This window comes from Schistocerca serialis, chromosome 6, assembly GCF_023864345.2.
Source record: "Schistocerca serialis cubense isolate TAMUIC-IGC-003099 chromosome 6, iqSchSeri2.2, whole genome shotgun sequence".
Taxonomy (NCBI): domain Eukaryota; kingdom Metazoa; phylum Arthropoda; class Insecta; order Orthoptera; family Acrididae; genus Schistocerca; species Schistocerca serialis.
Genome location: NC_064643.1, coordinates 760,901,421 through 760,916,713, shown reverse-complemented (window position 1 = coordinate 760,916,713; position 15,293 = coordinate 760,901,421). Strand labels below are relative to the sequence as shown.

The window sequence follows — 15,293 nt, the reverse complement described above, 5'->3', positions numbered from 1 at the left end:
GGGATGATCAAGGTTTGGTGAAAGAAGTGATTTTCGTCTTTGATATCAGTGGCTAGGCTATGAACAATTCATTGGTGGCATTCCTCAACACGAGTGAAGATTCTTTCAGTGGGAGCACAGTAACCAGCTACGATGATGCAGTCAGGACTGTTGGCTTTCTGGATTTTGGGAAGCATGTAGAAGTTGGGTGTGTGGGGGGGGGGGGGGGGGGGGTCATTGGGGTCAGGAGGGTAATGGATTCAGGGGGAAGATTCTGGGATGGGTTTAAGGATTTGAGTATGTATTGGAGGTAATATTGGACTTCAGAGACGGACTCATTGTGGCAGTATATAGAGGAGTCAGACATTTAGTGGAAGCCTTTTGTTGGGTAGTCACTTCATTTCATTATGACTGTGATGAGGCCTTTGTTTGCAGAGAGGATAGTTAAGTCAGGGACTATCATGAGGTTGCAAATGGCTGTTCTTTGTTCCAATGCAAGGTTTGTAGTCTTGGAAAGGGACCTGGAAAAGGAAGGAGAGGCCAAGTTGAAGGTAAGAAATTCCTATAAGGTGACCAGGTGGTGGTTGGGGGAGGAGATCTCATTTGGACAATGATATGAATTGCAAGAGATGACATTCAGTATGAGGGTTAGATGGGCTTTGATTGGAGGAATTGCAAGCAAAGAAGTGTTTTCAATATCGAGATCAGGAGAAGGAAAGTAGATCTTTGATGAGTCCAGCATGGTTGAACTTGGGTATGGGCTGAAGTTGAGGCCTTTGAACAGGACAAATTTCTATACAATAGACAGTTTTGGTGGGCACATTGACAACATCATATTGGCTTTGCTTAGGTTCTGGGTCTTGTGGGATGTTGGGAGGTTGTTTTGGAGGATGCAGCAAATGGGAAAAATCAGCAAGGCAGGGTCTGCTTGATGTGATGGTTTGATGAGGAAGTTTGAGGGTAGGCCAAGTGTTGATGGGTAGTGCTGTTCTAAAGTGAGTGTATGGTGTCAGTAAATTTTATAATTTTTCAGGCAGTGTCTTGAGTGCTCTTTCAGATGTTGGAGGGCAAGAGTTTGTTTGGGAGGTACAGATTGCAACTCATCAGTGTTGATGCTGCCTGCATATACACCACATCCCTCATGCCCATAGCCGTGGTGCTATCAAACAATACCTCTCCCAATGTCCTTCCAGCTCCAAACCCACTACCTCACTTTTCATACATTTAAAAAATTGCATCCTCACACACAAATACTTCTTCTTTAAAGGAAAGATACATAAACAAATCCGCAACATAGCTGCAGACACCCACATGGCATGCATGTATCTCATTTTCTTTGTGGATCACCTAGAGGTAACCTTCCTAACTTTCCAAAACTCCAAACTCCTTTTCTATTTTAGGTTCATTGATAACATTTTCATGATCTGGATCTAGGGCTAATACACCCTATCCTCAATCCCTGACAGCCTCAACACCTTATCTCCCATCCACCTCACCTAGTAATCCTCAGCTGAACATGCCACTTTCCTGAACATTGACCTCCACCTCTCTGGTGGCTCCATCTATGCCTGTCCATATTAAACCCACTAACACTGACAGTGCCTATATTTTGGCAGCTGTCACCCCTTCTACATAAAAAAATCACCCCTATTAAAGCCTGGTCACCCATGGATGGTATATCTACAGTGATAAGAATTTGTTTGCCCAATATGCTGGGGAGGTCTCACAAAGGCCTCTACAGACAGGTGCTATCTCGAAAACCTAGTCTTCATACAGATTTTCTGCTCCATATCCTCACATACCGTTAACCTTCCCACAACCCCCAAGAACCAGCTGTTAAGGAGAGCCCTTCTCATCACCCAATATCATCACAGACTGGAGACAGAGTGCAGTGGCACAGTTGTTAGCACACTGGGCTCACATTTGGGAGGGTGATGTTTCAAATCCCCTTTCTGGCATCCAGATTTAAGTTTCCTGTGATTTCCCTGCATCACTTAGACAAATTTGTGAATGGTTCCCCTTTGTGAAGGAGTGGCTGATTTCCTTCTCCATCTTTCCATAGTCTAAGCTTGTGCTTCATCTCTAATGACTTCATTGTTGATGAGATGTTAAACTATAATCTTTCTTCCAGACTGGAACAACTTAACCAACCATGTTCTTCATGAGGGCTTTGACTATCTATAGTCACACTCAGAAATAAATGACATCTTAACCAATGATCCTTCCCAACTCTCCTACCTGCACAGTATGCTGGTCTATTCATATACCACTCCCACTCCCAATCTCATGCCATAGGGGTCATATCATTAAGGAAGGCCCACATGCAAGATCTGCGTGATTTACCCATCCTAGTGCATCTTACTCAGGTCCCATCACAAGCTTAATCTGTTTCACAAAAGGCAGGACTACCTGTGAAAGCAGCAACATAATACACCAGATCTACTGCAATTTCTGCGCAGCATTTTATGTGGGTTTGATCACCAACCAGCTGTCCACATGAATGAATGGCCACTGCCAAAGTGTGGACACAACTGGAGTTGACCACTCAGTGGTGGAACACACTGCTGAGCACAACATCCTCTAGTTCAATGGGTGTTTCACAACCTGTGTCATCTGGACACCCCCTCTCCCTCCAGCAGAAGTTTCTCTGATCTATAGACATGGAAATTAGCCTTATAATTCACTGTTCACTCCCACAACCCCACACCCTATACACAAGAGTCTCCCCTTCATCTTACCTGCCACTCCCTCCCAAACCATGCCTCCATGTCATTGTCATCATACACTGCATGAACTCATTGACTCCAGTGTTCATGCACCTGCTCCCTCTTTTTCCCACATTCCTATCCCTGCCACCTATCCCTCCTAGCAAAGTTTTTATTCTTTCCCTGTGCTCCTTCAGATACTCAATGCTTCTGATATTTGCTGAGTGGTCTCCTTTACTTCTTGACACTATATCCCACATGACTTCTGTTAAGTCAGCTTTCTGTCAATTTTTGGTTTGCTCTTTTAATGAGATCAGCACTCCATTACCTCCAGGTATCGATTTCTTTACAACTCACTTTCAGTTCAAAAACAATCTTCACATGCCTGTTATAACAACACTAATACTCACTGTTTATGAGCATAGCTTTATATACAGTTTTTATTCACCTTATCACAAATGTCGAGCACCCACCATATAGTCCTGATCTTTCCCCACATATTATCATGCCTTTGGTTGCCTCGGTGCTCACGGTGATTTTGTTTGATAGGCATACCAATTCTGGACCGCACGGTCCTCGAGTGGAAACTTTTTGATCTCTCTTTATATATTGCAATCCTACCTTTAATTACTTATTCAGATTATTGATAATGGATATGCATGTCAATTTCGTGAAAATTTTAGCTGCTTGGATTCCCTTCCTCTTCAAAAAAGAAAAGATCGTACTTTAACGTATCAGTGTGTAATCAGATAAATATTACGATTGCAGTAGTTTCAGAGTAGAAACAAAAAACAAAAATGAGGAAAAACAACCATTCACCTGAAGCCAATTAACTTGTGGTGTGGACACACACACACACACACACACACACACACACACACACGCGCGCGCGCGACCTTAAAACATAAGTCAGTTTGTGCCAGGTTTGTTTAGAAAACCTGATTTCTTGGTTCTTCACTAGCATTCACATTAACCATTAGGTTCTCAGAGTGCACCTCCAGGCCTGATTCAAACGTTTATCGTCACTCAAGCTGCTGTTTGTAATCTCCAAACACTACTATCAGTTCTCCCATAGGATGTGTGACAGTGGCATTGGTAGAACCTGTGGTAGTAGTGTTAGGAAATCACATGGAGAAACATCAGTGACAGCAAAAGTTGTCAGGTCAAGAGGTGTTGTGAGAGAGGCAAATGGTATAGATAAGATGAGTCTTTGAAAAAGGCAGGAAACCTGTGTTTGAGTCTATGAATACCACAAATTTTCAGTCATCACAACATTTTTATTACATTGAAGTTTCAGTGTTTCTGAACGATTTTCACTGATATCATTTCATATCGTTGCCGCCCCCCCCCCCCCCCCCCCCCCCCTGTTGATTTCAACTCTGTTGTTCCATTCTTTTCATTTCAGTGCGTTGACTACTTGTCAGTTAGAAGTTAAACATAAAGTTATATAAAATTAGCTTTCAAAAGAAAACTTGTGGCCAATTGTGCCTGTCTGCAACTTGATGCATCCTGTATCCAAGGTTCTCATGTGTCCAGCCGGATCCATTCGACGAACGGATCCGGCTGGAGACCCGAGAACCTTGGATACGGCACATTCGCCGGGAAAGCCTGAGATTTCATTGGATGCATCCTCTTTATCGTAAGTAGCAATCCGCCTTTCCCTACATTGTTGATATTCCTAGCTGGGGTTTCACTTATTTAAAAGAAAGGAGTCATTAGATAAGAAAACATTTTACAGTTAAAGTACAGATTGTGTGTAAATTTATACTTTAATTCGTGACTTTTGTTATATTTGCAAACTTGATTCTTCTAATGGCTGAAAGTAAATTTAATTATTTTATATTTCAGCAAAACTCAAGATCGGGAATGATGAACATGAAGCATCCCCCATCTCACCTCAAAGTTCTGACACTATTCCAGATTTGTCTGAGGCTTATTACCTGATTGGTGGTCTGCCTCCAGGGTTTGACTTGGCTCAGAATAACATCGGCTTTACAAAACCGTTTTTAGGTTGCATGTCAGGTATACAAGTTGTAAATGAGGGAATTAATCCTCTTCAAGGAAAATTTTATGGTGTAGAAGCTTCGTGCTCCCTGTCACTCAGAGTAGTTAGTTTTGAAGGGAATGGATATCTGGAATTACCATCACACACACTCAAAAGAAAATCCTCCTTTGAATTTGTTTTCCGTAGTTTGCAGAATGATGCTCTGCTTATGCTTACCACATCAGCGAAAACTGATTCATTGGACGAAGAGAGAACTGAAAAGTCTCACAATGTGTCACATTATTATTCCGTATCACTCAAGAATGGTAGAATTATTGTATGGTTAGATGCTGGATTTGGAAAGGCTGTGCTCACCTCAGCCACCTCTTTCAATGATGGGCAGTTTCATGTTGTGTCAGTAATAAAGCAATCAAGGAAGCTGGAACTGAGAGTTGATGATGCATGGCAGAGCACAGCTGTTTTACCAGGAAGTGCTGTTGTTATTAAAGCTCCAGGAAAAACTGGTGGACTTTACTTTGGTGGTGTACCTCAGGATATAAATTGGCACAGTATGGCAGCAAGTGCAAATCCAATGGTTGGCACAATCAAGGATGCAAACTTCAATAATGAGTGAGTAATTTAAAAAACACTATTCTACTGTTTAACTAAGAGTAAGGGCAGTGGTTATGTTTTGAAACATTAAAATTAAGTAAATTAAAATAAATAAATAAAAGAAAAATTGTGTGTTGAAATGAGGTGGTTGTAATTTAAACTATCGACACTGAGAATGTAAGTTGTGACAGGGACTTAGAAAGTGATGTTTAAACTTGACTGTTCCCTGATTTTCATTTTTCAAGCTTCCTTAATTTCATTGTACAATAAAATTAAATAATTATAGTCACAAGAAATAATTTTCAGTTGATAAACTCTCATATGCTATAGTATTTGTCTGTGTGTGTGTGAAGGTGATTTGAAAGGCAACTATAAATTGCGAATAATTTCACAAATGTCACATGTCATTCATAAAGCTATCTAATTTTTTTTTCCTTTACTTGTATGATCTGTGTGAAGAGCAATATTTACATTTTAAACAATGGAATAACATCAATATTATGAGGAGGACCAGTTGCTACTCACCATATAGAGGAGATGTTGAATCCCAAACAGGCATTACTAAAACACTGCTATACAAGTGAGATGTCTTCTTCTAACATAGAAAACTTGCAATATAGATTAGATTAGATTACTTGTTCCATAGATCATGAATACGACACTTCGTAATGATGTGGAACATGTCAGGTTAATAAAAGGTGTCTATACAAGATATTACATTAGACAAAATATTAAATGACAGTCAGTATTAAGAAATTCTTTTAATTTCCTTTTAAATGCTATATGACTATCTGTCAGACTTTTGATACTATTAGGTAAGTGACCAAAGACTTTTGTGGCAGCATAATTTACTTCCTTCTGAGCCAAAGTTAGATTTAACCTTGAGTAATGAAGATCATCCTTTCTCTATTGTTGTAGCCATGTACATTGCTATTACTTTTGAATTCATTCGGATTGTTAATAACAAATTTCATAAGTGAATATATATATTGTGAGGCTACAGTGAAGATTTCTAGCTCTTTAAATAAGTGTCTGCAGGATGATCTTGGATGAGTTCCAGCAATTATTCTGATTACACACTTTTGTGCAATGAACACTCTTTTACTCAATGATGAGGTACCCCAGAATATGATGCCATACGAAAGCAGAGAATGAAAATAGGCGTGGTAAGCTAATTTACTCAGATGTATACCGCTAAATTTGCAATGACCCTAATAGCATAAGTAGCTGAACTCAAACGTTTCAGCAGATCCTCAGTGTGTTTTTTCCAGTGCAACCCCTCATCAATGCATACACCTTGAAATTTTGAATATTCTGCCTAAGCTACCAATTTCTGATCTAAATCTATATTTATTAATGGGGTCATTCCATTTACTGTGTGGAACTGTATATACTGTGTTTTGTCAAAGTTTAATGAGAGCCCATTTGCAGAGAACCACTTAATGATTTTCTGAAAAACATCGTTTACAATTTCACCAGTTAATTCTTGTCTGTTGGGTGTGATAGCTATACTTGTATCATTGGCAAAAAGTACCAGCTTTGCATCTTTGTGAATATAGAATGGCAAGTCATTCATATACATTAAGAACAGCAGAGGACCCAAGACCGAACCTTGCAGCATCCCATTCTTGATTGTTCCCCAGTTTGAGAAATCACCAGTTTTTTGCATATTATGTGAACTGTTTATTTCAACTTTCTGCACTCTTCCAGTTAGGTATGATTTAAACCATTTGAGTACTGTCCCATTCATACCACAGTACTTGAGCTTATCTAGAAGTATTCCATGATTTACACAACCAAAAGATCACAAAAAATCCCAACAGGTGACTTCCGGTTACTCAGAGCATTTAATATTTCATTAGTGAAAGTATATATAGCATTTTCTGTTGAGAAACCCTTATGGAAACCAAACTGACATTTTGTTAAAACTTTATTTTTACAAAGGTGTGAAGCTACTCTACAATACATTACTTTTTCAAGAATTTTGGATAAGGCAGTCAGAAGAGAGATTGGGCGGTAGTTGTTGACATCAGTCGTATCCCCTTCTTTATGCAGTGGTTTAACAATGGCATACTTCAGTCTATGTGGGAAAATGCCCTGCTTCAGAGAGCTATTGCATATGTGGTTAAGAATCTCACTTATTTCTTAGGAACAAGCTTTTATTATCCTGCTGGAAATGCCATCAATTCCATGTGAGCTTTTATTCTTGAGAGAGTTTATTTATCTTCCTAATTTCAGAAGGAGAGGTGGGTGGAATTTCAATTGTATCAAATGGTGTGGGTAAAGCCTCTTCCATTAACTGCCTTGCTTCTTCTAATGAACATTTAGACCCTATTTTCTCTACACCATTTAAAAAATGATTATTCAAAATGTTTTCGACTTCCGGCTTGTTGTTTATCAAGTTTCCATTCGCTTTGATGGTGATACCGTCATCCTGTACCCTTGGTTGTCCTGTCTCCCTTGTAATAATATTCCAAATTGTTTTGATTTTGTTATCAGAGGTATTAATCTCAGACATGATGCACATGCTTATGGACTTTTTAATAACCTTTCTTAATGTAGCCCAGTAGTTTTTATAATATTTGGCTGTTTCTGGGTCATTACTCTTTCTTGTTGTTAGATACAGTTCCCTTTTGTGGTTACAAGATATTTTTATTCCTTTAGTAAGCCAAGGTTTTTTGCATGGTTCTTATAATTAGATTTAACTACTTTCTTGGGGAAACAATTTTCAAATTCTCTTACAAGTGTTGTTGTTGTTGTTGTTGTTGTCTTCAGTCCTGAGACTGGTTTGATGTAGCTCTCCATGCTACTCTATCTTGTGCAAGCTTCTTCACCTCCCAGTACCTACTGCAGCCTACATCCTTCTGAATCTGCTTAGTGTATTCATCTCTTGGTCTCCCTCTACGATTTTTACCCTCCACGCTGCCCTCCCAATACTAAATTGGTGATCCCTCGATGTCTCAGAACATGTCCTACCAACCGATCCCTTCTTCTAGTCAAGTTGTGCCACAAGCTCCTCTTCTTCCCAATTCTATTCAATACCTCCTCATTAGTTATGTGATCTACCCATCAAATCTTCAGCATTCTTCTATAGCACCACATTTCGAAAGCTTCTATTCTCTTCTTGTCTAGACTATTTATCGTCCACGTTTCACTTCCATACATGGCTACACTCCATACAAATACTTTCAGAAATGACCTCCTGACATTTAAGTGGATACTCGAAGTTAACAAATTTTTCTTCTTCAGAAACACTTTCCTTTCCATTGCCAGTCTACATTTTATATCCTCTCTACTTCAACCATCATCAGTTATTTTGCTCCCCAAATAGCAAAACTCCTTTGCTACTTTAAGTGTCTCATTTCCTAATCTAATTCCCTCAGCATCACCCGACTTAATTCGACTACATTCCATTATCCTCGTTTTGCTTTTGTTGATGTTCATCTTATACCCTCCTTTCAAGACACTGTCCATTCCGTTCAACTGCTCTTCCAAGTCCTTTGCTGTCTCTGACAGAATTACAATGTCATCGGCGAACCTCAACGTTTTTATTTCCTCTCCATGGATTGTAATACGTACTCTGAATTTTTCTTTTGTTTCCTTTAGTGCTTGCTCAATATACAGATTGAATAACATCGGGGAGAGGCTACAACCCTGTCTCACTCCCTTCCCAAGCACTGCTTCCCTTTCATGCCCCTCGACTCTTATAACTGCCATCTGGTTTCTGTACAAATTGTAAATAGCCTTTCGCTCCCTGTATTTTATTCCCGTCACCTTCAGAATTTGAAAGAGAGTATTCCAATCAACATTGTCAAAAGCTTTCTCTAAGTCTACAAATGCTAGAAACGTAGGTTTGCCTTTCCTTAATCTTTCTTCTAAGATAAGTCATAGGGTCAGTATTGCCTCACGTCTTCCAACATTTCTACGGAATCCAAACTGATCTTCCCCGAGGTCGGCTTCTATCAGTTATCTTACAAGTGTATCATGAAATAAGTTATATTTTAAATTAGCATTGGGTTCCTTGTACACCTCATCCCAGTCTAACTGCTGAAGATTTTCTCTGAAATTTCTAATTGTTGAGTCATTAATTGAATGCACAACTTTGGAGGGTAGTTTTGAATTACTGAATGGAGCTATGTCATATATTGTAACTAGCTGAGCATCATGATCAGAAAGCCCATTCTCAACTGGACAAGAATTTATGGTTTTAAACCTGTCTTGATCTATAAAAGTGTTATCTATCAATGTGCTGCTGTCCTTTACTACCCGAGTAGGAAAATTAATGACAGATGTCAAATTGAAAGAACCGAGCAAGACTTCCAGGTCATTCTTCCTATTACACTCTTTCAGTGAATCAGCATTGAAGTCCCCCACAAATAATAATTTGCTTTCCCCTATCTGACAGATAGCACAACAAGGCGCCCAAGTTTTCCAGGAATAAATGAAAGTTTCCTGAAGGGGACCTATATACTGTTACAATTACAAAAGAGCCCTCCTTCAGTTTAAGTTGACAGGCACATGCTTCTATATGTTGCTCTAGACAAAACTTTTTTGTATCTAAGGTTTCTACACAGGGATAACTTTTGACATATGTGGCAACTCCTCCTCCCACCTTATTCTCTCTACTCATATGTGCAGCTAGTTTATAAACACTGATATTCACCTTTTCCATATCAGACACGATGTGATGCTCAGACAGGAATAGTATATCTATTACATTATCAGATTCAATGTCATATAAACAAACCAGGAGCTCATCTACTTTATTCTTCAATCCCGGAATATTTTGGTGAAAAATGGTAACATTATTTTTTACTTTACTCTTTTGAGAATCTACTTTTTTCTTTAATCCACCAATCCACCCTACACACACAAGCCCACTGTCTCTCACAGTTTCTTAAACTACTATGTCAAACATTTCATAGAACTTTAAGTGTGGTACGAGAATTTCATGATTCGTCAATGACCTTAAATACAAAATATCAGAGACAGTGTTTATGTGTGTGTGTGTGTGTGTGTGTGTGTGTGTGTGTGTGTGTGTGTGTGAGTTATGCTTGCATAAATGTGTGTGGTTTATGCATAAGGAGAAGGCCTTATGGTCGAAAACTCACATATGTAGCAGTCTTCTTCTTGTGTCTATGTGAGATTTAACATCTCCTCTGTACAGTGAGTAGCAATCTATCCTTTCCAAAATCTTCTTTTGTGGAAATATTGAACTGGAAGTCTTCTGACTTTGAATTTATTTACATTATGTGTTGCTTTTATTATTCCACATTTTCATTGTTAAAGTAAAATGCCCTTCTTGTTGCAGACTGCTTCAGTTTGATGACCCAGTTTCTTTTAAACATGCAGCCATTGGACGCTCAAGCAGAAGTATTCCTGATCGGAACAACATCCAGTTTATACCACAAGGAAGTATTTGGCATAAAATGAATAAGTGTCAGGTTGCCAGTTATTCAGTGGAGCAGGGTGCAGTGAAATTTGGAGATTCTCACCAGAGCCACATAAAAATGGATCTTGGTGTCCGGAGCATCTTGCAGAAGAACTTTGCTTTAGAATTTGATTTTAGGACATTCTACCCAAATGGGCTTCTGTTCTTCATTCCAGTAAGTATGTTGCACAAACATAATAAAGTATATCTAAAAACCAAGATGATGTGACTTACCAAACAAAAGCGCTGGCAGGTTGATTGATGCACAAACATACACACAAAATTCAAGCTTTCGCAACCAACGGTTGCTTCGTCAGGAAAGAGGGAAGGAGAGGGAAAGACAAAAGGATGTGGGTTTTAAGGGAGAGGGTAAGGAGTCGTTCCAATCCCGGGAGCGGAAAGACTTACCTTAGGGGGAAAAAAGGACAGGTATACACTCGCGCGCGCACACACACACACACACACACACACACACACACACACACACACACACACACACACACACATATCCATCCGCACATACACAGCCACAAGCGTCTGCTTGTGACTGTGTGTGTGCGGATGGATATGTGTGTGTGTGCGCGAGTGTATACCTGTCCTTTTTTCCCCCTAAGGTAAGTCTTTCCGCTCCTGGGATTGGAATGACTCCTTACCCTCTCCCTTAAAACCCACATCCTTTTGTCTTTCCCTCTCCTTCCCTCTTTCCTGACGAAGCAACCGTTGGTTGCGAAAGCTTGAATTTTGTATGTATGTTTGTGTATCTATCAACCTGCCAGCGCTTTCGTTTGGTAAGTCACATCATCTTTGTTTTTAGATATATTTTTCCCACGTGGAATGTTTCCCTTTATTATAAACATAATAAAGTGATAGAGAAGTACCTTTGTTTCAGAGAGTATGGTTGTTTGTTCTGAACGTGACATGAATGTGTGTACGATTCTTTATCTTGTACCTTGTTGAGAAACAGCCAATTTGTATCAGGTTTTAAACTATTTACCATACAACTAGATTTTATATGAAGTGGCCCATTCATGTTGCTTTATGCTCAGTGCGCTAGCTGGTGTGACAGAGGGGTGAGACAGACCTGAATTGAATCTGCATAGTGGATTAATGACCATCGGTCTACTACACCAGGCAGCTTGAGTGTGGTGTTTAGGCAGTTGTCCGTGCTTATTTAGGTACATGCTTGGCTTTTCTCAAATTTACACCTCAAAAAATATGACAGATGAACATTTATAACACGATAACACATACAACGAAGTTCACGCAATTCGTGGCTTCCCTCTCTTAAGTGAAAAATTGTATCTTAACTGGCAAAAAGTGTCAAAAGTGCAACAAAACAATAAAGAATGCCATTATCTTCTTAGATGCAGATGTGCTAAATAAAGGAGTCCCTCAGGGATCCTTTCTTGGGCCAATCCTCTTTCTGCTGTATATAAACGATCAAGACCTGAACATTGAGTCACAAACAAACACTTTTTTTGCAGATGACACAAGCATCCTAACTACAGGAAATACCCCAAGTCAGCTTCAGAGAGCTGTTAATAAGGTTACAGAACAGCTAAACAGATGGTTTGAGGGGAATAAACTTATGATAAACACCAAAAAAACAATATTCTTAAATTTCTGTTCAAAAGCTGATGCATGCTGCACCAGTGTGACAATAAATTCCAACAAAATTTCATTTTCTCTGGAAACAAAGTTTTTAGGCTTTGGCTTCAAAATAACTTCAAATGGCACACACATATAAACAAAATTAATGGAACACTAAATAAAACATGTTACAGTCTGCATTTACTCTCTGTCAAACCAAGTTATAGCACTGTCCGAACTGCCTACTGTGTCCAGTTCCACACCATCCTACTGTACGGAAGTATATTCTGGGGTAATACAGCACCTAGTTCAGCCATCTTCTTAACTCAAAAAAGAACTATAAGAGCAATGCAACATGGTTGACAAACAGAATCTTGCAAACCCCTCTTTGAAAAGTCATCAATTCTTCCTCTTCCCTGTATGTATATACTGGAAATCTGTAAATATATTAGAAAGAATTTAAAAGATGTACATGAAAATTTTGATATCCATAAACAAGATACAAGACAAAAGGAAAAGTTTCATGTCCAGTCAATAAGGACATCAGCCTATAAAACCTCCACAGGAAACAGCACTATACAAATTTACAATAGTCTTCTGTATAAAGTAGAAGACATATCATCATTCTTACTTTTTTGTAAAACCCTAAGGGCATTCTTATTGGATCATTGCTTCTATTCAGTAGCAGAATTTCTAGATCATTTAAGATACAAATGACTTGAAACAAGACAGTGCAGCTTCTGCAAGAACCTTTGTCGATAAAGCTAAAATTCACGTATCTGCTGTCTGCTGAAATAACTACTGTTTATAGGTGTGTGTGTGTGTGTGTGTGTGTGTGTGTGTGTGTGCGTGTGTGTGTTCTGTATCCTGGAAAGATTTATAGGATGAACAAAAAAATCAACTGACTACATTGTAATGTTAAGGGAGTAAATTAAAATAAAAGAAGAATAAATTAAAATAAGTTTGCCAGGTTGAGATAAACAGCAGACACCATAGAACAGGATTAACACTAGGAAAGATTTTATACGCAGTCAATTAAACAATATTTCATAATGCCAGGATAGCTATAAAAACTTGACTCTTGTGATTTGTTTAATCCAGTCTTCTCTCATGATTAACCACTTAGGAAGTGAGTTAGAAGTTTAAGAAATCAGTTGACTCTTCAATATTTTGTGAATATAAGTTTCACAACATCTTCTAAAATTTGTTCGGATGAAATTAAAAAAAGGAAAGAAAAACAAAAAAGAAAGAAGAAGGGAAAAAAAAAGAAATTGCAATGACATAAAAAATCAACAGAGTTTATGAAATTGAAGCGGAGACTATTAGGATACCAAAGGATTTTGCTATTGCTTTTTACATTACAACATTCTGTTTATACATAGCTAATTGAAGATTTATAAATCTATTTTTATGATGTAAATGTGCTTAACATCAATTTCGTTGTTCAGGATTACATTTTTTTCCGTTACAGGATTCAAGACGGAAACAGAGGCATTACATTGTAGGAACATTATTTAACAAGAAAATGAAAGTAGTAATTAAAAAAGGAAAACGGCAAAACAAAATTGTAACTCATTCGGACCTGAATGATGGTTTGTGGCACCATGTATCCCTCCAAAGAGAGAAACAGAATCTTAGATTATTCATCGATACAATCAGAAATGGGACAATGAAATACCCAAAAAAGCTAAATATCCGAAATATAATGTACCTTGGAGCTCTGCCAGAAGCGGGACTTCAGTTTGCATCAGCTGATGAAGAGGTAAGAACTCCATAGTTCTCTTTTTCTGAAAATTTATACTTACATCTTGTGATCTCTCCCTGTCCAGAAATACAATTCCTCCTTGGGACTGGATATTATCTGAAATTGGCTCATCAGGTTTTGTCTACAGACCAAACACACACACACACACACACCTCTGCAAAACTTTGTAATGATCTTGAGTTTGTAATGCCCTAGTAGACCTGCTAACTGTGTGCTACTTAAATTCAAGTAGCTGGAACTTGATTTCACCAATGAAACTGGGTGACACAAAAAACTTGTTTAAATTGCTCTTATTTATCTAATAATAACAATATATGAGTTGCACTAATTATCTCAGTCACTTAAGCAAGTAAACACTGTACCAGAGAGACTTAAAGTCTCATTCACAATTTGCAGAAATAATGTTCTAACTGTTCCTGAGCCTGACAACACTTTCCGACACAACTTTGCTGCTCTGAACTAATACCACTGGTGTAAGCATTCCAAGCTCAGATAAACCCAGTGAGAGCTCAAAGCTCTATCTGTCCAACTACATGGAAATCTTTGAAATGACAGTATACTATCAATAAAAAGGTGAAGTTTGGAACTAACACAGTTAAGGAAACATAGCGTCTTCCAATACTGATATGTCTGGACTCTCCTGACTCCCAACAGAAGTCCTCAAACACATTGAAAAATGTTTGGATTCGATGAAGTCCCACACCGAAGTCTGTTAATAATCTGAAACAGTTCACAACTGTCTGGAGTCTCAACCTGAAGTCCCCTCATCCTCTCAACGTCAATTCCCAGCTAAACTTTGAAAACACCACCCCCAATACCATTCAGTTTGTCTGACCTTGGCTAACTGTATCTGTTCCTCTCCCGCCATATAAGTTGATTGTATTGCCATGCAATAAGATAGACAAAGTGACACAGCTGTGAACCAATTGGCTAATCTCAACAACTGCAACCAAACAGAAGTTATATTCTAAATCACACTTAAATGTTGATTTTGATGCCACCAAACACTGTGTATTTACTACACTTAATATGAGAGGATGAAACTAGGATAATAGAGTGTAGTCAAATTAAATCAAGTGATGGTGAGGAAATTAAATTAGGAAACGAGACACTTAAAGTAGTAGTTGAGTTTTGATACTTTGACAGCAAAATAACTGATGATGGCCAAAGTGGAGAGGATATAAAATGTAGATGGGCAACGGCAAGAAAAGCATTTCTGAAGAAGAG

General features: G+C 38.5%; 1 protein-coding gene across 1 annotated transcript in view; it reads left to right on the top strand.

Annotated features, from left to right (window-relative positions):
- The window catches only part of LOC126485073 (laminin subunit alpha-1), a 715,911-nt gene that overhangs the window by 651,144 nt on the left and 49,474 nt on the right, over positions 1-15,293 (top strand). Inside the window, exons 40-42 of the mRNA XM_050108676.1 lie at positions 4,533-5,298; positions 10,592-10,886; positions 13,773-14,063. Of these exons, the coding sequence (XP_049964633.1) occupies positions 4,533-5,298; positions 10,592-10,886; positions 13,773-14,063 (1,352 nt within the window). The remainder of the gene's footprint in view (positions 1-4,532; positions 5,299-10,591; positions 10,887-13,772; positions 14,064-15,293) is intronic.